Consider the following 23933-nt stretch of genomic DNA (forward strand, 5'->3'; position numbering starts at 1 on the left):
CACAAAAAACTGCAATTTTAAATAAAAAATTAATGAGTTCTCTATGTTTTTATTTAATAATTCGTCTTCCAATTTAGATTTCCGAAATCTCATAATGGTTAAAATGAAATGGTTATTCTATAACATCACTGACTTTGACTTTTTCAGTATTTTCTGACTTAAACAAAAACAGTTAACCATACTTAAATATAAATCGGAATAAATATATTCAGAAAAGCCTTATGCTATTCTCTTAATGACCCCTTAATGGCAGTCCACTTACATGACCCATTTATTTCTGTAGAACACCTGTTCCGCCTGCGAGTGACCACTGTTCCAGGATCTGAACCTGAACCTTTCCCTGCTCGACTTTTGCCCCTCAGCGTTGCAGGTGGGTGTGGCAGGGGGTGGGGGGAGGGGTAGGGGCGGTTAAGGGGGCCACCGGGTCACTTGTTCATTGTCATAAGTGCAGTTTACATTCAATCTAAACACTCACCACTCCACACCCCACCCACCCACATAGTTCAATCGATTTCTATCTGGCAGCGCATAAATCGCTTTGCCACATGCCCCTGGTCGAGTCGCCTTAACCCTTGGCTGGCCCACTGTATCGAAACGACCCCGTGCTGCACCCCGAGCATCGGAACATCGAGCACCGAACATGTGCATAAATCGTGGCGGAATCTGGATTCCATATATATATGCATCTATATATATTTCCCAGGGTGTGCAGGTGGCCGGGCTGTGAGGAAATTGTATTTGTGGTTAAATTTAATACCAGTGCCTCAAAAGTTGGAAATATTGAGAGTTTGGCGGGGGAATTACTTATATAGAGAGGGAGCATTATGTTTACTGGCGGAAATTTAAGGGTAGTAGCTTGAACACTAAAAAATGCAACTAGTCATATATATTTTTTCCGTTCAATAAAGATTTTATTATAAAGTAAATAAATACATAGAAGCATTTACGTTATTTGGAAGAAATGATTTATGTACCTTAAAACACCTTTTTTAAAATATATGTTTTTAAATTATTTTATTAAAAAGAAAATGTTCCCAAAAAAGGTCCCTTTTAGCCAATCGTTTAAGTGGTTAATTTGGCGATCCCTTCGCAGTTTGGCGTACTGGGAATATCTGCACTTGTGCCAATACGCTAAGCGGATGTCCAGAAGCAGGAGGGGCTGGGCGCAAGGCACCTGTCCCCCTTTTAGCGACCGACACAACGCCACTGATTAGCAGGGAACGTGACCGATTGGATGGCTCGGTTCAGTTTGGTTTGGTTCAGTTTGGAGGAACATGCATAAGTATAAACTCCAGCAGCCCCCGGCAATGACTTTTGGACACCGTGCACCCTGAACCCGGCACCCTGCACCCGAACCATTATTTACTGCTGGTAGTTCCCGGGGGCAGCGGCAAACAGCAAACAGTGACCCCTGACCCCTGACCCGTAACGCGTAACCTATAGCCGGCAGTCCGTACTCCATAACCCGTAACCGATTCGGGCGTGGGCGTGGGGGAATGCGAATCCGAGTCCCAAAATCCGAGTCCGACTGTCCGAGATTTGCATATTTTGATGATACATGGCCCTCTCGCTCCGCTGGTGCCGCCAGAAAGTGGGCGGCCCTCCACTGAATTTATGCAAAATCGCGCGTGGCCCCAAAAAACGCGCGAAAATTCAAAACGCGCGGTTTTCGGTCTGCATATTTTAATTTCCTCTTTTGTTTGGTCGGCTCTAGGCCCCCTCCCCCCCCAGTTACCCTGATTTTCTAGCCACTTCCTGCTGCAGCTGCAGCTGCTGGCCGTTAACATCCGGCTTCCGAGGCAGGAGCTTCCAGGCTGGGATTGGAATTGGGCTCCGGATTTTGATTCTGATTCGGATTCTGATTCTGGGCTCTAGCACCTGAGTTCGATCGGTTTGCTGATTCGCCACCGCCCGCGGAATCCCCTCCCCCCCTGTTTGCCGTTTTCATATTTCCAATTTGCCGGCCACGCGTTTGACAGCCCTGTGGACCCGAAAACTGGAGTCCATTTGCTTTGCGGTCCCGGGAGGAAGTGCCCCAGTAATCGAAAGTGCTGTCCAGGGGAAAATTGCAGAGCCACAAACTAATCACCCAGGAGAAACCAAAAATCAGGCCTACGAAAACTGGTTATTGATAATTGCCTATTGCAAATTAAACACATGCGGTCAACTTATTAGCCATTTTCCATTTATATTCGATTGCTCAGGGCAACGTTCTCGTTTGTGCTCTTCAATTTATTTTTAAATTGCCAGTTGCGGTAGAAGGTTATTATCAAATATTTGGAAAAGGGGGAGATCTTTGGCTTGAGTTGCACAAGATACTAAGATGCTTGAATAATATTTAATAAATATTTGTAAGGAAAAACTGATGAAATCTAAAGGACACTATCCGAAATACTAAGATGATTGAATAATATTTATATAATATTTTGAAAAAAGATAAATAGATAAAAAAATCTATTGCATATTAATGTTCACCATGATATTTTCAAATTTTACAATATTGCATACGTCCTTTTTTATTTCTGTACGCCTGCTAATTGTAACGACATTTATTTGACAAAATAGATTTAAAAGTTAATTGGTTAAACATTTTTTTAAATGCACCTTTCCCTAAATTCAACCTCAGCCTTAGATAGAAATATTCGAGATATTCCAGTCCATCAAATTATTATTTAGCAAGGTTTACTTTAATGCAGACTTTTCTGGGGAATTTATACCAAACCTTATACCATATACGTATTTAAATTCCTCATTAAAATATCCGCTCAATTTCACCCAACTATAACCAAAGACTCAAAGTTGTTATACTTGTTATATCATAAAAAATCTGTAAGGATACCTGTTTCTCCCACTCCCAAGGACTGGGGGCTTTTAGCCGGCACATAGGTAATCCGATCCAAGTGCATCCACTAGTTTGGCTGCCCCGAAAATATTCCGCTGGCCGCCAGGTTTCGATTTGATTCTGTGGCGCTTTTTAGTATCGAAATTGAAAATGCAGCTGGACGGCATTCGTTTGTGTTTGTTTTTCCGGAGGTGGGATGGGGAAAATGGGGGTGTAGCTTTTCCTTTGGTCCCCCCTTTTTTTTTTGTTTTGCATGTGTAATCCGATTGCAGGCGAGGAAAAGTGAAATGTCTGGGAACGTCATCATCAAGCGAGGAGCAGTGTACTCCTATGGTTTTGTTTTCAAACACCCCCCCCCCCCCCCCTTTTTTTTGGCTTTTGTGTTTGCCCGTGAAATTGAAAACGGCAGCCGCAAATTAGAGGGAGAAATCGAAGAGCGGGGGAAATAATCGATAGGCCGCCGAAATGGCCATTGAACCCCGGAAAAAAATCCGCCAAATCTCTTAAAGCCAAGACTTAGGATCTCGAGGACTTTGGGGGCGTTTGTTTAACAAATTTGCCGCCGCCCATTAACACGGCTGTTGCTGTCGCATCCTGGGGCCAAAAAAACAGAGGAAGCTGCGCTACAGAGCCAGGATATCCGGCATTTATTTCGTCCTCGTCGCTCTTCCGTTTTTTATGCCTTGATAAGATGGGTCCCCCCTCCAAAAAGCAAAAAAAACATATGCCAGCAAATTCAAATGGGAAATGAAAGAGATTTTTATCGTCCGGCAGCAGCATAACGCATAAACTCGGCCAACACGAAAATCCATTTTATCATCTTATTATTATTATATTTATTTATTTTCCTGCCGCCCGCCTTTTGTCCAAAGCAAACTATTAAATAAAATGTTGTTTGGCCTGCCCATCGTTTTTGATTACAGTTCTGGGAGTCCTGGAAGTCCTGGGATTTCCCTGTTCCAGTTGCATACTTTTGGGGATATCATTGTGGGCTATGGATTACGCAATACGATTCTGGGGGTTTTGTACTTTCAACTGATTAATAAATACAGTTTCGTTTGGAGATACTCAGTTTTAAAATTTTGATGATAGCTTACATGCTTTTCAACTTTAAATAGGAAGGAATACGATACTGGGGGTTTTTTAAATTTAACTGATTCTCAAAAACAATCTTGTTTAGAGATGGTATCTTCTTAAATTTTTTTAATAGCTGAAATTTTTTTGAACTCAAAACACTTTCTCCATATGACAGGTGGAATTTTCAATTCAAATATGATTAATAAATATAGTATTTTGAGTTTAATATTAATAATAATTAAACTTAAAATTTTTTGGAACCCAGAACTTAAAAGTTAAATGTCTGAACTGTCTCCAATTAAAAAATCTTACTTACCTTATAGCTGTACTTCATCGTTAAAATGCCTATTTTTTAAGATTTTTCCAGAGTATCTGTAAGTGTACTTTCCTTCCGCCAATATCATTTTTAATTTGTACCTCTTATGAGGACGACAACGGCGCAGCTTTATTGTTGTTCGGTGGGCGTGGCGGAAATTAGTTTTTTTACGGGACAACGTGGGCCACGCCCCCGCATCCCCATTATCCTGCGCCTCCTTGGGCTTTTGTCCTTATAGCGGTGAAAGCGATGAAAGCGGTGAAAGCGGCGAAAGCGAGAGGCGAAGGCTTTCGGAAATAAGTAATTGTTGCGCTGTTACAGGTAATTTCCACCCGGGTCGGGGATTAGCCCCCAGAAAACAGAGACAAAAAACGGTGCGTTCTATATATATACTCGTATATTTGTTGTCCTCATATACACATATTATATATATATAGCTTTAGGGATGTATGTATATAATTATATATAATTTGTGGCCTGCAAATCTTTTTACACATGTCAGTATATAGCACTATATTCGAGGGATTTTAACACACAACAATGGGGCAAGCTGATTTCGGGAAGTTACGTAATATATATATATATATCTATATATATACTTTTTAGCTATAATAATTTGCTGTCCTTTTTTTACACTACACACTTGGTGTTCGCCTTGGTTTCGCTACTTAATTCGTTAAACATACAAAGCATTTAGTTGGTTTTCACTATGTGATGAATATATATATTCGTATTGGTTTAATTACGCTATATGGTACTATATATAGGATTATTCGGTGGAGTTTCTGCTGCTCCAAAAAAATTTACATTATGCCGTACAACTGTCTACGCCGCTAAGTGAACTCGTTTTGTATCTTTATTTCTTTTACCAGTAATATAAACCTTACAGATCCAGTTACACTAGGATATTCGTCTAGTTCGATAGGTTATCATTGGTTACTGGGTGCTTGACCCAAAAATTTACTCTTTTCCGGCTCGTTTGTGGGAGTGTTTTTGTGTGTGCAAGAGGGCTTCTGGTTTATTTCGGGGTCTATGAGCAAACAAGAAATCAACTGAATTTACCCAACAATCAGCGAGTTGTGAGCACAGCTCGGGCCAAATTTGTTTGTGCGAATTAAACAATTTTTGCCAAATTGAAATCCAAAAATGGGCGCCCCTCGCTCCTTTCGGAGGTCTATTATTTATTTACGTGTGAAATGGAAGCCAAGCTCTTCGAACACTTTTCCGTCGGCTGACCTGACCCTTGGCCCAAAGTACACAGGAAACAATGAGTAGTGAATTGTGTGGGGGAACATTAGTGTGCCAAAATAAATCAAGGTAAAGAGCATTATTATATTAGTATTTATAAAATACATTTATTTTTTATCTATTGCAGGGTTAAAGAGGTAAGGCTACTAAAAATATATAAAATAAATTAAAGAGCATTTAGAATAATTAATAATACTAAGTAGGTTTTTAAAAAATATAGAAAACATTTTTTAAATTTTACTCAAAAAGTAAATTGCATTTTTCAAAGTTTTTTAACTTTCAAGAATATTATTTTAATTCTTGATAGACATTTTTGGCTGTGTGGGCCAAATATTTGATTTGGCAATCAGGCGCAAATACAACAAATTTGCCACAAGAGTGGGTGGTGGGTGAAAGTGGGCGGTGGGCGGTGGGTGGTGGCACCTGGGCAATTGCCTTGTCCAGTTCCTGTGTCAAATGCATGTCACACACACAAATGGACACACACCCAAAGTGTGAAATGAAAACACGGCAGCAACCGAAACGCGTTACAAAATGTTAATTTGCAGTGACATTGGCGGGGTGTGGGTGGCAGGGGGGTGGCAATGGGGTGGTGGCAACTGCGGCAGGTGCCTCACTTGACCACAAGGCAGCAGCTTTGTGCTCTACAGGCATTAACAAACAGCAGCAGCAAAAACAACTGCAACAACATTTGCAATCAGTCGCCGGCCGGCAGCAACAACAACCAGCAGCTTGATGATGACGATGACGAGCAACCGCTAACACCAACCGAGCTGCAACCAAATGACCAATGAGCCAACCACTGCCCACACACACACACACAGTCAGCCACCCACACACACACTTACACACATGATCAAGAGACAGATAGACAGGCAGACAGAGAGGGGAGATAGAGAGGCGACCATGTGTCAGGGCAAGCTTGTCGCTCGTTATACCCTTTGAAAATCCAAAAAAGGTATATATGACTAAACGAAAATCTAAAAATAGTCCTTTATAACAACTCGAGATTCGGTTTGTTTGGTATGTTAAAAACTGCCTTCTTAATCACTCATAAGTAAGAAAGTTATAGGGCTTCTTCTAGCAAAACCTTAAGAAAAACACGAATTTTATTTTTTCGTAACTCCTATGATTTATGATAATAAGTTTTAAAAAATTACAAGTCTATGATTATTTTGATTACATACACAACTTTAAAATAACTCCTAATATACTTAAAATACCATAAAAAATGAGTTTAGGGGTCCATTAAGAAACCATTGCATACTTCTAGGAAATGGAAGAAAAAACTTAAATTCCAAAACATATCTCTGAGTATCCTGAGGATTTTTTAAAAATAATAAGGACACTATAAAAAAAGATACAAATTAAAAATATTTAGAGTGCATCATAAAAAGCGAAATATATAAATATAAATTTAACTTCTGTGTTGAAGTTAAGTCCCCATAAAATTCTGCATTCCTAAGGAGTGCAACTCTTCCAACTTAGAGTGCAGGGTATCAATGGCTGCCATAGGAATTCGCAGCGACTGCCGCTGGATGTTGCTGTCGTTGGGTCAATGTTGATGCTGATAAGTAGCAAAACATGAGGTCGCCTGTAATTATGCGAGTGTTGCAAGTTAATTGCAATTGTGTGCAACTGACGGTAGCGAGATTAATTAAATTCATCCCATGCACGGTACGGCACTTGCGTTGGCAATTGCAATTGCAGTTGCTGTTGCAGTTGCCGATGCCGATGCAGTTGCAGCTGCCCCGCAGCAACATCCTCCTCCTGCTGGCTGCCATCACTCAATGCCAGGACAAGGCAATGGGGACAGTCAATCTGTTTATTTGCTTATCCAGCCCACAGTCCACAGCCCACTTTAACCCACTGATGCCCCCTTGACACCCCCATGGCTGGCATTGTTTAAAGTTTACTAATTTCATGCATACTGCTGGTCGCTCGCATTTGTGTTAGTTAAGTGATTTATTGTCGCAAAATTGTCATTATTAAAAATTAATGATGTCATAATTAAGTGTGTTGCTGCCGTGCATGTTGCTGCTGTGCAGTTGCTGCTGCTGCTGTGCCGTGCGTTTTATTGTGAAATGATTTACATGGCGTCACGGCCGAAGGGGCGAAACATTAGCTGCTCCGGACATTTTAGCAGCGCAATTTATGAACTGCAAACAACAAATATGCTCGATTCAATTTAATTTCCATAATTTAATTAGTCTTGTGTGGACAGCAGCGATAGCCCCAAGGGGGGTTGCCTGTTTTGGGGTATGGGGGTGTGTTATTTAAGGGGTTAAGGGTCGGCCACCCCGTGTTGGGGGTGCCATTTGCATAACCAGTCGGTAAAGTGGTTTGCCCCTGCTCATCTGCTCATCTGCCGGCTGTTCCGGTTCGATTCGGGTTTTGAAAACAGAACGAGATATGATAATAGGGCCTCGAGGAAGTCGAGACTTGCCAGCCAACTATACCCCTGGAATTTCGTTGCATCATAAGCTCACTTCCATCACTTTCATTCACTATTTCGCTGACAGTGCGATTTCAAAGGGTTTGATGGCTGCTCATAAAAATATTGCAACATTTTACACATTTTTCTGGGCCCATCATTTGGGAAGCGGATAAAAAAAAGTCGAATTAGAAAATGCAAAAAACGCAAAGTCATCAAAATGTTTCCTTTTTTCTGCTGGTCGGTTTAGTTATAAGAAAATATGGTTATGAAGTCGATGTATAAAAATACTAATTAAGATATCATATATAATATTATGTATACACTTCTACCCTCATTAGAAAATTGAGAAAATGTAAATTCATCAAAATGGCAGGTTTAGTTATAAGAAATATTGTTATGAAATAAATGAAAAAAAAATCAAGTTATTAATAACCTTTTTTTTACAAACAATGCAATAATTCTTTAAAAATATGTGAATTGATAATCCATTTATTTTTTTACAGGACAATGCCCCGTCGACACTTTTATTTGGTGTAACCCCGCACCCACAGAAAAATGAATGGCTGCGAATTTGTCACTTTGTCAAATTGCAATATTTGCAGGTCTGTTCCGAATGGGTTTTCCCTCGCTCCGACTATCATGATCGATGTTGTCTTTTATCAGAGTCCGAAAGGCACATACACAGTAGCCACAACTTCAATGTATTGAAAATAATAACTGAAATGGCCAATAGCCGAAATGGCCAACTGCAATCGTACATGCATGAAAATGAAATGATGTAAATAATACATACACTATATATATAAAACCTCCAGCCGCAATTTTTATAGCGGCGATAAAATGGTAGTTTCCATTGAATGATAAAGGACGAAAAGAGGGCTACCCTGTGGTAAACAAAAAATTAAACATTTTCAAGACGGGAAAATAAAGCTTAACCCCTTGTAGCCCAGAAAACGGGTTAGTTTAAAGCTGCTACCTGCACTTTGCAGCCATTTGGAGTCTGGCTGCCTGCCTGCCAATATATGTGTCGGGTTAGCCCCGTCTGGTCATATCCGGTGGTCGGCCACGCCCACCTCGTGCCACGCCCCCCGCCCCTCCGCCCACTGGCACAGCATGCAACATAACTTCGTGCAGAAGCCACCGCAAATCAGTTTGGCCAGAGTCGCCTCGCCCAGTTGACCCAAACCATTTGATTGATTGAAAGTCAGCCAAAGTTGGAATTGAGTTTGCTGCAAATAAACTGATGGACCGGGCTATTCCCTAGCCAGGCTAATTGGGTCACCAGTCTGGCTTGCTCATGGCCACTTCTGATACCCTGTAATTAAGGATGTTTGAGAAAAACCATAAGGTTTTTCGTCAGGCATTTTGTATGCTACATTTACAAGAACCTTGTTACATGTAGCGTATTTTTTAAATAAACATTTTTGGGTATTTTTTATGGACTTGAAAAATAAAATATATATAGATCAACACTGCTACTAAGTGAAATTTCTTGAAGACCAGAAATAAAAGATACAAAATATAAGTAGCCCAAAAACTTTGGTAACCCAAAAATTACAGGGTGTCAGTTGCCGGCAGCAGCTGCCGCCTGATTCGCTCAAATAAATTACACTTGCCATGTATTAATTTAAGTCATAATTTCCCATTGGCAAATCCCTCGATGCACAACCGAAATAAAACAAAAAAAATGCAAAAAAACAATGCAACAACTGAAAAACAACTAAATGAAACAAAGAGCTCGAAAAGTTTCAGTCGAATGCCGGAGCACACAGAACAACAACTGCAAAAAGGTCAACTAGTGCAAATAATGCAAATGTTTATACAAATTATTATGTGATTTTGCAGGGGGTTTGAAGGCGGTTTTTTCGGGCGAAGGGGTTGGAGAAAAAGTTATACAGCTTTGGCCAGTTTTCGGCCATGTCCCTGGCCACGCGGCGGATACGTAATCATTTTCCTTTCGGGCATTAAAAAGTTGATTTTTATGCTGGCCAAAAACGCAAAACCCAACCAAACCGAAGCGAGAGACAGCCAGCACTTTCGTATTTAAACGTGATTTTAAATAACCGCAACAGATTTTGTGGTTTCATGTTGCATTTGCCGTTCGATAAGCGACAGCCCGACATCCCCGGGTGTACAGGGGTGGTTTAGGGTGGCCCAGGGTGGCGCAGGGTGGCCCAGGGTGGTGCAGGGTGGCTTCTGGCTGCCTGGCGAGTTGGTTTGATAAGGTCCCCGGTTACACAAACCGGTGGGGAACTGGCTGGATGCTGCGGTCAAGTGCATTTAAAATGCAAAATGCACGCATTTGCGGCGACACTGCCACGTTGGCGGGGCCTCCGCATCGGGATTACGTATTAAAAACGCCCAAATTCATAATTTTAAAATTGCAATTAAGTGTGCAAGTATTTTAAGCCCTCGATCCCTGGGGGACCTTTTTTCCCTGGTGAAAAAAGGGTCAATAAATTGGTAGTTCGTCACGCTTTGCCTGATCAAATGGCAAGGCAAATAAATATTTTTGCCATTAGAAATTGCCATTATTAGCTTAGGGGTAGTTTAAAATTAAAGCCTTTTTATAACATTTTAGACTAAAGAAAATGTAACATTTTTTAAACTGAATGATATGCAAATATAGGCAGTAGAATGTACCAGTATGTCTGACTTTTTGCAACAACCGTAAATTTACAAACTTTTTTTTTGCCATCCCGTACTCATAGAGATTAACACTTTATTATTGTTAATGTTATTACCTAATGTCCACACACACGCACACTTTGGAACACACACAAACAGAGGCCGCTCTATACACATTTAGGGGGCATAAACAAACTGGTTTTATGTACCCACCGATGTGGGTGTGGATTTAAAGTCTGTTCTTTGGGTGGGTTTTGCATAATGCCTGCCATAACACTTATGACAGTGTTGGATAACGGCTATCGATACTCGTATTATGTGTTCTGTGTATTCTGTATATTATTTTGATCTTCTCACGTTGCCGGGCCTAACTTAAAATATACAATAGTATTTGGTTTTGTGGATTACGTTAGTGGTTATGTCGGTAATTATGATTACTAGTCATCGCTATTTTTGTTTTGTTTTTTTTTTGTTTATTGTTATTGTACTTACGCTACGCACACACAAAAAAAAATATTCAACCTCAGACTGCAATCAGGGTCTGATTGATTTTCCGGGGGAGACAAAAAAATGCACATTTAATGCTAATTGTCGTAATCGTAATCGCTATCCATATTATTCCTTTGTTTATTCTCTGCCTATTTATATATATGTGTGTGTATTTCCAATCGCCAATTTGCTGCACTGATTCCTTTGTGATTCCTTCCCCAGCTCATCTTGAGCCTCGTCCTTCCCCTCCATCGTAGTCCTTCCCTTTCGAGTCCTTTCCCTCGGCATCGCCTTGTCTATATGTATGTTTAGTGGAAGCTCCTGTTGCACGCCGCTCGCTACTTACGTCATACGCTTACGATACGTTACGTTACGCCATCACGTCACTGACTTCTAGTTCTGTTTCCAACTGGTCGCTGAAAGGGGAAAGAGACCATGTTGTTTAACCAATTTTGAAAAAGTGAAATCACATTGAAATGTTATTTGAGGTGCCTAAAAGTATGCAGTAAAATAGAGGATGGTAGCCTATCTGAACTAATTCATTGAAATACTGCGCTTAAAATAGTTTGTTGCCTACTTTTAGGAAATCAATTTTAAAATATTGTCTTTCTTCTCATACATAGCCGGTTAACCAGACTAAATATTAATTGGAACCGCTGTTAAGGTGAAATTTTAAGGGCTTATTAACTAAACATTATTAGAAATACTGAAAAAATAATTGATTATATGATTACAGTAAAGTTAACTTTTTTAATGCCTATTTGAATTTGAATTTGAAATGTAAGCCATGGATCTCTACTAAACTGTTTTTCTCTGGGATTACTCTTCATTACTATATATTACCACTATTACTTTACCTTTGTAGTAGACCTCGCGGTACATGGTGGGGCAGGCGGCCTTGCCGTTCGTCTTCGTCGTCTTGAAATCAATGTTGGTGCGGATGGGCCGGTGCAGGAGCGGCTGGGGCGGCCTGTAATTGTTGCCCAGGGGCGCCTTCGGGTGGTCGGGGCTGCCCTGCATCAGGCGGCGCAGGGCGTGTAACTAAAATATTATAAACAAAATATTCACATTAAAAATCATTGCCTTTACTTAGGAATATGATGCTAAATTATTTATACTTTAATTTAAATTATACAAAATGACTTCCAAGTAAGTAAAAACAAGGTATAACCAAGTGAATTTAATATTTTAAGACCTGTTAAGGTTTCCTCAAAAATAATTATTACTCGTATGGCTACAGTGCGTATGAGCAATAAGATTTGAACTATTACTCATACGACACGTGTGATACGTATGTTGGCTATCGTGCGTATGAGTAATACGAAGAGTTCTGGCTGCCTACTTATGAAGACTTTTTTCGTTAAGCCTAAAGGCAACATATAAAAGTAATACTAAACGTAGTAAACTGCCATGATTAAATTATGATTATTACTTACATATATGATACGCATAAAAAGTATGTAGCCTACAGGGCGTATGAATAATAAGCTTGCAACTAATTAACATTTGTTTTTCTTGACGCCAAAGAGCAACCTACAAAAGTAACATTTAAGTCTTGGTAAATTACCAGGATTAAATTATGCTTCCTAAGTTTTTTTAATCCATTCCCCTTATGGCAATCACAATTTCTGTAGTGTCTTCACCCACAACTCGACCAGCCTCATCGAGACACGGAAGTAGATCAACAATGGCTCGACAATAAGCCAATCCGCCGATGAAGATAAGCCGTAGAGCCCATCCATCCGTTTTAACGTGCATAATTATAAACTTTTGCGCAAACACACAACATCATCGATCCGCACTTGGCAAAAAATCAAGCTTGACACAAATTGCTAATCCTAAAAATAAGCGCTCGCTGAACAAAAAACTAAAAAAAAAAAAAATGAAAAACCCTAAGGATACATATTCCAAACACACTCACACAGAGAGAAAATCATCGATGAGACGACAGCAGCAACAGCAACAACAACGAGTCAATAACACTTAATCTACTCAATCTGTTTATCAATTGACTTCCGTCAAAATCGCTTTTCACGACAACGTGGCCGGGTTGATGGTGATTGAGGAGGGCGGGGGCTTCAGTGGGTTAAGGGCTCGGTTCGTCATGGCAGGGGGTGGAGGGGGGTCCTCCCCGGATTGCCCGTTCAAGTGTGAATTAAGTTGGGTACGTGTGTGTGTGTGTGTGGATGTCCCGAAAGTATGCAACACTAAATGGCACTCAAGGATTAAAGCCCGTTTCTGGCTGAATTGTGGTTTTAAAATGAAGAGGTTTTGTAACAAACATTGAGTTTAGGCTCAAAACATAAGATTGTCCAAGTGTGAATTTAAAAAGGGTATTATATTCCTTGTTAATAATATCTCTAACGGTTTTAAATAATTTAAAAGGCGCCTAAAAATAGACTTTAAATTTCTTCTTTGCGCATTTGCTTATTAAATATATCATAGGATCCTTTTAGACAGCTTAAGTAACTATTTTAGATCTCTAGATGTTGATTTAAAAGTGGTCTTGCAATTTATTCATTTAACTTTCGTTTTACACATTTTCGTAGCATACTTTAAGGCAATTTCATCAACTATTTTAAGCCTCTAGAAATGAAAGATAGCTTTTTTGAAAAAAAATGAGTGTTGCCATCAAAGTCAGTTTAAGAACAGGTGTTAAAACCTTTCACACTGTGGATGCCATCATCTTCCGGCTTTCCGTCTGCGACAGAGCGCGAGTTAATGGGTTAATTGCAATTTCAGCTCATGTCGCGCAGCTTCCTGTGCTCTCTGTCCCGATTTCGCCCCCCTTGGCCCACTGGTGTTACTTTAATTTGGTAAATTATGTTTTGCCAGCAAGGTGCTGTCTCTTTCTGCCGCTCTCCTGCCGTCTCTTTCTCCGTGTGTGTGCGGTGCAGCCAGTAAATTACGTTGCCGGAGAATCGTGGACCGGAGTCCTCGTCCTCTTCCTCGTCCTCGAGCTCGAGCTCCATGGCTGCCACAAGTTGTAATCATGTGCCCATGGGTGCCATTGAGCTTGTTGAAGTTTTTATGAGTCTGCCTGCTGCAGTCGCGTGTGTGTTGGTGTCCCTCTTCCGCTTTTCCCTGCACTTCCCGCCTTTCTCCGCTTTCTCCGCCTTTCCCGCCCTGTTTACATTGTTTACACGTATGCCGCTGGCCACCATTCAACCGCTCCAGAAACCCATTGAAACCACCCAGAAACTCTCAGGAACTCAGGAACTCAGGCCCCACCCACAGACCACCGCTGGCGTCTTTATTACAGCGCTGCACTTAATAAACATTTGTGTTAAATTTTTTCTCCCCTGCCTTTTTTCAGCTGAATGTGTGTGCTCCTCGCGCTGCTCGCCATTCCTTTGAGTTATGGACACTATCCACTTTGTTGCTCCTCCAGCAGCAACTCAATTTAAAACTTAAATGAAATTAGCTAATAAAACAGAAGAAGCCGGGGAGCAACGGACATCCGAGCACTGTATACTAATTAACAAACATTAAGGTGCTCATCACTCAAAATGTTTGTTTTTTGCTTTTGTTTTTAGGAGTTTGGAGGTTGGAGTGGGGTGAAGGGCAACTTGATGAATTCGCTTGGAAAAAATTATTTCGATGACTTTTTAATTTGTGCTGGGCATAGTCAACCACAAATGCGATATTTATAAGATGTAAGTAGATGTTTAATTGTTATATCATACTTTTGCACCTAAGTAATAACACCTTACTACGAGTATCAATATTACAAAATCATTAAGAACCGATTTATGAAGTTATAAATGAAATATTTACTGTTGATATAAACAATAAAATAAGTAAATACATCATATGAAGTATTCATGGTGAGGCTTACACTAATATAATTCTACTTCTAAGTATATTCTTAAATACCTGTTGCTTTGTGATGTAGATGGGCTTGTTGAGCACCACCCAAGTGACTGTTTCGTGGCAGGCTGGTGCCGTTGTTGATCCATCGTAGGTCATGTAGTGATCCGTATCGGGAAGCAGTCCCCGAATAGAGAGTCGTTTGACAAACGCCTCATCCCCACCGTAGCGAATGCGCTCCAGCTGATCGGTGAGCATGCGCAGCTCCGGATTCGAGAGGTCTCCGAGCTATAAAGGGGAAGAAATTTAAAATGCGAACTTCAGATATACAGAAAGTAAATAAGGATAAGTATCCGCTTAATACACCAAACAAAACACATGGGTTTAAAAATCGTGAAAATTGGGAAGAAATTGGTTTTCGTAGAATCAGTAAATGCCTGCGAGTAATTATATAGCTTGTTAGCTGTCCATAACAGTGAACCTTATAGAATTTGGACCATTTTTGAACAAGTTACAGCAATAATGGTCCAAGAAAAAAATCGGTTTTTCGCAAAAAAACGAAGATCCTTATTTTCCACCCAAAAAAAATCAGTATTTTGGCCGAAACAAGAAAAGTAAAGGCCCAAAAACGGAATGTCATACCTTGTTGAACTCGTAACAAAATTTCCAATAAATTCGCATTCACACCAAAAAAAAATTTTTTTTTACCCATTTTCACAAAAATAGATGATACTACCCCTTGTAAAAAAAGTGAAAATTTGAAAATTTTTAAAGTTCATAGAATCAGCCTGTAAATAACTGCAATTAATTATCGAGCTTGTTAGCTGTCCAAAACAGTGCGCCTTTTATATTTTGGACCATTTTTGAACAAGTTACAGCAAAAATGGTAAAAGAAAAAAATCGGTTTTTCGCAAAAAAACGAAGATCCTTTTTTGCCACCCAAAAAAAATCAGTATTTTGGCCGAAACAATAAAAGAAATGGCCCAAAAATCGAATGTCATACCTTGTTAAGCTCGTAATAAAATGTCCAACAAATTCGCACTCACACCTAACTGACCAATTTTCACAAATTTTCTAAAGTGCAATTATTCTGCCTACATTTTTTGCAGCTTACTTTAAGGCACCTTTTAAAGTGATCTCAAACCCCAAGTGTATTTACAAGTTCTCGATAAAATTCGCCTTAAATATAGCTCTTATCGTAGCCATTGTTTATTTATCGCTCATAATTTTTAGCCCCTTGGGGGATTACTTACCTGCAGCAGAATGGAGACGCCCACGATGCCCTGGGCGCGATTGAGGGCATCTGAGAAATTTGCATACAGCTGGGAATTGTAGCCGAATATTTGTATCTGGGGGAAAAACAGAGGGGAAATGAAGAGTCAGTAGGAGAAATATATATGGAGAGAGAGGCAGAGTGAGATATATGGTTGGGGTCTAGTGAGTTCTTCCCTTTTTTTCTTTTTGCCTGTCTGGCCTGCCTCTATTCTTTATTTCTTGTGTGCTGTGGCCAAAACTTTATTGTTGCTCAATTTAAGCCCAAATGCATACAGAGGCGGTGACAACCAACACAACAAGGGGGCGTGGCTGGGGTCAACGAAAGCTTTCGCCTTGTTTCGCATAAATTGCCCCAAAATAATCCCAACTATCAACAAAATGCACACAAATACAAACACAAACATAAGAACACGTGGGCAAAAACACACTCACAAACACAGTCACACATTTGGAGTTTGGATAGAAGATCAAGCAACAGAATCAGCAAATATTTTGCTTTTAGCCAAGACACCAAAAGGGCCAAGATTTTTCCTTCCCATCCACCCACAAACACACAGACACGTCTGCATCTGCACTTTTGTTTCATGTTGGCAACAAAACGCCTATAGATGAGGAAGAGCCAAGAGAAAGGGGAGAAAGGAGATTGGAGGGGAGAAAGTAGTAGAAAGGGGAAAGACGAGAGTCGGCACCACAAAATGAATACCAAGGCAAATGCTTAAAGCGAGGGTTGCACAAAAGACTTATCGGTTATCGAGAAAGCTTTAAAAATAATCGTCGATTTTTGATAAGAACGTTATATTATATTATTCCTTCTTAAGGTAATTTGAGAAATGTATTAGTATTAAGGTAGTCACCATTATAGTTTATAGAAATTTTAAGACGTTCATGTGATTTTTATGTAAAAATGAATTTATCTTTAAAATCCCATAACTATTTCTTTGTTTGGATTACAATGGATTGGGTTTGGATTATACTCATTGTGTGTTAAAACGTATTAGCAAATCTCCTGCAGCCTTTGGAGCCAAATATTCCTTTGAGTTACCTTTCAAGCATCCCCTGTGAGCTTGTGTAACATGTGTATGGATTTTCGGGGGATTTGGGTGTGGGATATGTTTGTTTCTCGACCCATGAGTGTGTTTGTGTGAGTATATACATGTGTGTGTGTGAGGAGCATAGGTGTGAGTGCATTCGCTGGTTGACCAGACCAGACGCACCGAGCGGAAGGAAATGCTGCAGACAATAGTGAAAATAATAATAATAATAGCAGAGAGCACATACTGATGGCCAGTGGGCATGGCCGTATGCGCTGGGCAGTTAATAGTAGTAGCCCTGAAACCCCTTTACCCACTTTTTCCCACCCAAAGGACCCTGCCACATGTCCTGTTCCGACTTTTAACCCTTCTTTTTCCCTGGGAATTGCACATACCGAAAGGAGAATGGCTGAAAAGAGCAAGGAAGGCGAGGAAATGAAGGGCGGCAGGCGGCGAGGCGTGCATTTAAATATTAAAAAACTACATGCTGCAATTTTAATGTGTGCCCAGCAAGGCAAATAAAAATTAAATTAAATTAAAATTTCCCCAAAAGTTCCTTTTCCCCGAGTGTTTGGTGAAGTTGCAATTGCCGGAGCAGCGGAAAACGGGGTGGCAAAAATGGCAACTAATGCAAATAGAACAGAAGTTTCTATCAAAAATGAAGAGCTCGGTGGGTACAGTGCATTTCGCAAGTAACTGCAGCTTCCAAAATAAGAAATTAAGTCTTTGAGGTTTTCAAATCACTTTTAAAGGTGTCTAAAAGTATGCAAGAAAATATTTTAAATTCAATATACATACGTGATTTCAGAATAATATAGTCTTGAACTACAAACATTTAAGCATACACCACTTTCAACTGGGTTTCAATAAGTAATCAAGAAGCGTAGATCTGATTTACTGACCTTTGCGTTTTAATGTACTTTGTACAATATATCGCTTTTTGAAATGGATTATTTCACAAAATAATCGTCGATTGCGAAACGCACTGTCCCTGCATATATGTACATATACTTAAGTATATTTGGGAATGCTGATGCAAATGAAATTTTGACGAGACCATGGCACACTGAAGATGGGAAGGTCCTTATGGCACCCTTCAGTTTCCTGCTGAAGAACTGGCCACGGACCAAGCTTCAAACAAAATAGCTTCCTGCTCAGACACCCAAAAATAGGAGCAGATTCTGGGTGTTAACTGCATGAGAAAACCGAACAACTAAACAACCAAGCAGCTTTGCCACTTGAACAACAGATGGTGCACTTTTTGTTGGTAATTAAAAATTTAGAAGAAAAAACTAGTTACGAAACTATGAAAGTTGGAGTGGACGATGTAGGTTTAACCACCTTTGAACAAGCAAGTATTAAACAATGCATTTTTGGCAAAAAAACAATATTAAAATGTGTAAAAGTACTATATTTAGTTGCATACTTTTAGAGACCTCTTCAAAAAACCCCTAGTCTAGCAATCAAGTAAACTTTAACCCGTAAATAGACAGATTTAATGCTATCGAATTAAAACCCATTACTTTTGGTCCAATGGTCCCTAAATCAAATTAAACTTCTCCCTTCCAAAAGCAACCTATAAATTGAATTTCGCAATACATAAACCACTCTCAGCCTGCTCAATTTCGTATGCCTTCACACCTTGGGCCTAATATCTATGAAATTGAATCATAAAGGCAATGAACTACCCCCTCTTTTCTTTTCGTGTGCCTAGTGGCAGCAACAACAATGGATTGGAGCTGTGGGGGAGGAAAATTATACAATATTTGACCGCAAACTAAAATGTTATATTTCCGTTTCATTAAACAGCCAAAGCCTGTGGCAAAGCAAATAAATACAAGGCAGTGTGTCTGCGAGGCAACAACAACGATAGAGGGATAAAGACAGCAGCAACAACAATAAAAACAAGAGCAACAACAAGGGCAAATAGTGTAAGTACCAGCAAATAGCCGGACAACAAGCCGGCCAAAACGCAAAGAGCCAAAAGCCTAAGCGGTGTTAGGGGATCCCCTTCCTTACCGCTTCCATATACCTTCCATTCCCCTTCCATATACCTTCCTTTCCCCTTCCTTACCCAATCCCTTTCCCATTCCCTCTAGTGTTTGTTTGAACAAAGCAAGCTCCTCTGGCATATTTCTTGGCCAACACAGACAAACATAAACACATACAGCCAAAGAGGAAAGGCTGGCCCAAAACACACAGATAGACACACGCAGAGCAAAGGCAACTTAATCAGATCAATTACACATGTTTTCACTGCATGGATTCCACAGACCGGAGAGCCCAGAGCCCCAGACTCAGGCCTAGTCTGTAGTCCTGTGTAGTCCGTACTCCAGTCCGTAGTCCTTGGACGGGGGTTCCCCCTGGTTTAACCCCACAGCAGGAGCAGGAGTCAAAGCGACCAACGCGACGCCAGCTGGTGAAACTTTGCCTGGTCGGGACAGTGGGTCCTTCTGCCTCATAGACCCCACCATACAGTCAATAAGCAGGCCCTAACAGTGGGGTAATTCAAAGAAACGAAGGGTAAAAAATAATAAATTATAAAAGAACTCTAGAGAAATAAAAAATGAAGAAGCAAATAATAAAAATACCTTATATTAATTCGTTAATCAATAAAACTTTTACACGAATATAGAAACCAGTAAATACGTAAAAACCATTTAACATTAACATTAGTAATATATAAGCCTCATAAATCATATTTTTATGTATAAATCCAATAAATAAGTAAATAACATTTTCTTCAATAAAAGTCTTCTGAAATTTGGCCTTATCTAGTTTACTAACCCTGTATTTTCCATGGCTTTACGCTATTTTTAACTATAGCTACAAAAACTCTACAAAATCAATTATCAAGGCAATAAACCCATAAAAATATTCTGTAATCAATGCAGATAACCATTTTCATGGCTCATTCTCAGTGCAAAGATAAGGTGCTAGTAATTTGTGACTTGTTCTTAACCTATAAGATTTCTGTGATTTGTAATAAATGCAGATAACAGGGTTTACATTTGTCCAATATTACGAGTATTGAATTTATGACTAAATATAAATATCAAAAGAATATATATATATTTATAAATTTCAGGGATTAAATCAATAGATAAATATACTCGAAGTAATCTGTAAGTTATTTCAAAATAAAAGAAACTGATCTTAAAGTTTACAAAAGGTTTTTATATTTTTTATAATTTTATTTTTGATATTAGGTTCTTGATATTTAACATAGTCGATTTATATAGTCAACTTTACCATTCGAAATCACCCACTGTGCACAAATATTTTTCCTAGCAGAGGTAACAGTGGGCTTATTGGTTTGGCCGGGGCATGTTGATAGAGGTGGATTGTGGAAGGACGAAGGACGAAGGCGGAAGGATTCAGGAGTCGGGACGAGGGGGCAGCATTCTTGGCCCTTCAGCCGCTTGACTTGGCTTTCGTGCTGCACTGACCGGGCACGATAATATTGGCCATGGCCAGCAGGAAGGCAGGCTGGGAGCTTGGTGGTTTAGGCCGAGAACATGGCCTCATGTCAACACTTTGCCGCCTATGTCTGGTCTGCTCCCCTTCCGCCCCCCAACCTGCTTTCTCCCGTTGGTCTGTGTCAGTTTTCTAGACAAATGAAGCAAATTAGCTTAACAACGCACTGGGGACATTGTCAAACACGCACACACACCAACAGGAGAAAGCCGAGGAAATCAAGAGGAAGGAGCCGATTTACCGGACCCAGATCGCTCCATTTCTGGCCGCAGTTTGTCATGGTTGTCTGGACAACCTTCTCCTCCTCCTCGAGCACTTCCCGATGCACTTGTAGCACTTTCGGCTAATTATACCCCAGCACTAAGCGACTGAAAAACAGGGAAATGAGCAGGCGAATGCGATTTGCTGGCGTTTTGAAAACGCGACCAAATGGAAACGCTGAGAGTGCAGAGGCAGTCCTAAAGGATAACAAAGGAACTTTAGATGGCGGGCTATAGATTGTAAGGCACGGGCAAGGAGCATACTGATTTAAATCACACGGAATCGATTTATGCAAGATGCCCAAAGGTATGCAGCAAAATATTCACACTGAAAGACGACTTTAGTTTTGCATACTGCATACTTTGTAGGTTTTTAAGAACTACATTTAATCAATAAATGATAATTATTGTACAAAATATTTTGGTATAATAATATAAGGACCTTTACAAGATCATTCGCATTGTAAGAAAGAATTAAAAACAGATTAGGGTTCCAGTTAACAGCCAGTTTAATTTTAAATACCATTAAACTGTCGTCAAACACGAGCTGAAACTACCGCCTTATTAGTCGCCTGCAGATGACCCACCTTGACGTTTAAGCCACTTGCAAAATTCTCCTGGCCAGACGCTTTAAGAGCCGTCTTGGTAAACTCGCCATAGAGCACCCGACTTACCTGGCATCATAATCCAATCAAGAACTTCACCGAACTCATTACCGCCCGCTGAAAATCCACTCAGTTCCCCATTAACGACTTAGTAGCGTTTTAAAAGGTGGAAAAAAGAGCTTTAATCGCTGCCTGCCCGCCTGCTGCTGGTTATCCTTTAAACGGATTTTCCGAAAGGGGTTGTGTACAGCGACATTTTCCGGGGAAATCGGTGGGGAGGGGGGCAAGGGGACCTGCTAAAATTACAGCACGACCTCATTAGCAGCAAATATTTTGGCGTTCGTTCGTGCTCAGTCACTCAGGCACACAGATAGAGATACAGATACATTTGTATATTTAAGTACTTCATGGTTAGCGCGTAAATTAATGGTTAAGCCATCGCCGGTTGTTGGTCGTTTTGGGCTGTGTTGTTGCCAGTGGTTGGCAACCGCAGGCGGGGGGTTAAGGAGGTTAAGGGGGTAAATCTGACCATAACGAAGGGGGTTAACCCATTGGATCGCCCGCCGATGGGCACGTGACTGCCGGATGGCAGTTTATCTGTGAAAATCGCCCCCCTCACCTACGCCCTTGGCGATAGTTGGCCTCACGGAGCCATCGCTAAGCACAGAGCTCACCACCCCCCCCACTTAACCCCCTTAAAACCAAGCCCCTGGTGATTAAATTTTAGCCACAAGACAAGTGCTAAATTACCGCGGCCCAAAACAAATCAAAATCAGGCAACTGTGCATTGCAAATAGAAATAACGCATAGCTGCGCGGATTACCCCTCAGCCACTGCCACCGCCCCTGCCCCTGGAAAAGCTAGCCCCCTTGGCAATCACCTTTCAGGTGTGAGTGTGCGCCACTGGCATCCAATGACAACAGGCTACCGAAATCCAAGACACGGCTGCAATCTTGTGCGGATTTCATGGGGATTAATTAAAATTGCCAATTACGAATTCATTAAGGCAGATCAAATTCCGAGGCGGGGCCCATTAAGGCGGCTCTCGTTACGGCCGGAAAATGCCCTACATTGGCCGGAGATGGCCGGCTTCCGGGTAACGGGAATTGGAACTGGAACTGAAACTGGAAACGGGATTCGGATCCCTTCGCCCGTCCTGGCCACATTTTCCCAATGAGTTGATTGGGCCAATTTCGAATATTGTCTATATTTTCGGACAGGGTTTTTTGTTATTCAACCATTTCGGCCTTGAGTTGTTAAAGTATTCTTGAAAACATGAGGTATTTTTAATAACTGGTGTTGAACCACTTAAAAATTACTCAAAAGCACAAAATAACTTTATTTTAGTCTTAGAAAATAAATTGTTTAGACTTAAATTGTATAACAATTGTTTGTATTTGAATATTTAGCTTGCTTTAAGGCTAAATTAATACTTATGTAAGATACATACCGGAATAGGATCTCGATGCACTGCGTCCCGATCTAGTTAGTATAATGATATAGCCATATACCTCCTGCAATCACTATACAAGCACCAACACAAACACACCACCTATGGAAACTTCCGGTCAACTAAAAAATTGACTGACCACAGCACCTAGATCGTAAATTTTAAGCTAGAACTAATTGGGAATTATAAGTTCCCATGGAGGTGGTAATTCTTTAATGATTTTATCGATGAAGTGGCCTTTTGTAAATACCATTAATTTTACATTTATATTATATATACATTTCTTGGTCATTCATATTTACGTACAAAGAGCCTTAAATAAAATTTGATTTTTTAATCAGTCAGAAATCAGCATTGTTTATTCCTAGATTTTCTTTTTTTCAGATCTGTTGCCTCGTTTAAAAACAGTTTTTAAGTGGGTCCCAATCGCAGTCTCAATCTCAATATTGGATTCCGTCTCCCATTTCAGTTTGGCAATTGTTTGTCACTTTGGGCTTAAATCGAGAAGGCAGACTGGCAGAATGCGTTTTAATCACCCGATTGTTGGCACAAATCGGGAGGACGAATCGGAGGGCTGGGCGGTAAATTGTCGGGATGTTCTCGAGGTCCCGAGGTCCCGAGGTTTCGAGGCGGGGAAATTGGAGTCTGCGGGTCCCAGAGTCAGGCAGAGTCGAAGTAATTTAACCGAAATACACGGCATACTTTGTCATTCGCGGAAGCGGACCAGAGCTTCACCCCTGGGCGGGTTTCTAATTAATTTTCGTTGACATTGGCGGCAACTCGGCAGTCGGCAGTCGTCAGTCGGCAGTCGGGGGTTAAAGGTTGCGAGTCACCAACTGCTGACATGCAACAGATTTATAACGTTATTTGTTTGTCGTCTGCAGTCGGCAGTCTGCAGTTTGTTGTGGCAGCTGCGGCTCACTTTTTGATTGCCTGGCGGCAAAAAGGAAAAGCGGTGGAAAATCACTGGAGGAAGAGCAGACAAAAG

The 23933-nt window shown here is 40.5% G+C and overlaps 1 protein-coding gene across 2 annotated transcripts in view; it reads right to left on the reverse strand.

Annotated features, from left to right (window-relative positions):
- Positions 1-10999: 10999 nt before the first annotated feature.
- Positions 11000-23933, reverse strand: part of CARPB (Carbonic anhydrase-related protein B) — a 69832-nt gene continuing 56898 nt past the window's right edge. For both annotated transcript variants that reach the window (XM_017081643.4, XM_036820667.3), the window contains exons 6-9: positions 16101-16196; positions 14914-15135; positions 11895-12078; positions 11000-11453 (exon numbers count right to left, since the gene is read on the reverse strand). In XM_017081643.4, coding sequence (XP_016937132.1) covers positions 11431-11453; positions 11895-12078; positions 14914-15135; positions 16101-16196 — 525 coding nt within the window. In that variant the 3' untranslated portion in view covers positions 11000-11430. The remainder of the gene's footprint in view (positions 11454-11894; positions 12079-14913; positions 15136-16100; positions 16197-23933) is intronic.

This window comes from Drosophila suzukii, chromosome X (assembly GCF_043229965.1).
Source record: "Drosophila suzukii chromosome X, CBGP_Dsuzu_IsoJpt1.0, whole genome shotgun sequence".
NCBI lineage: Eukaryota > Metazoa > Arthropoda > Insecta > Diptera > Drosophilidae > Drosophila > Drosophila suzukii.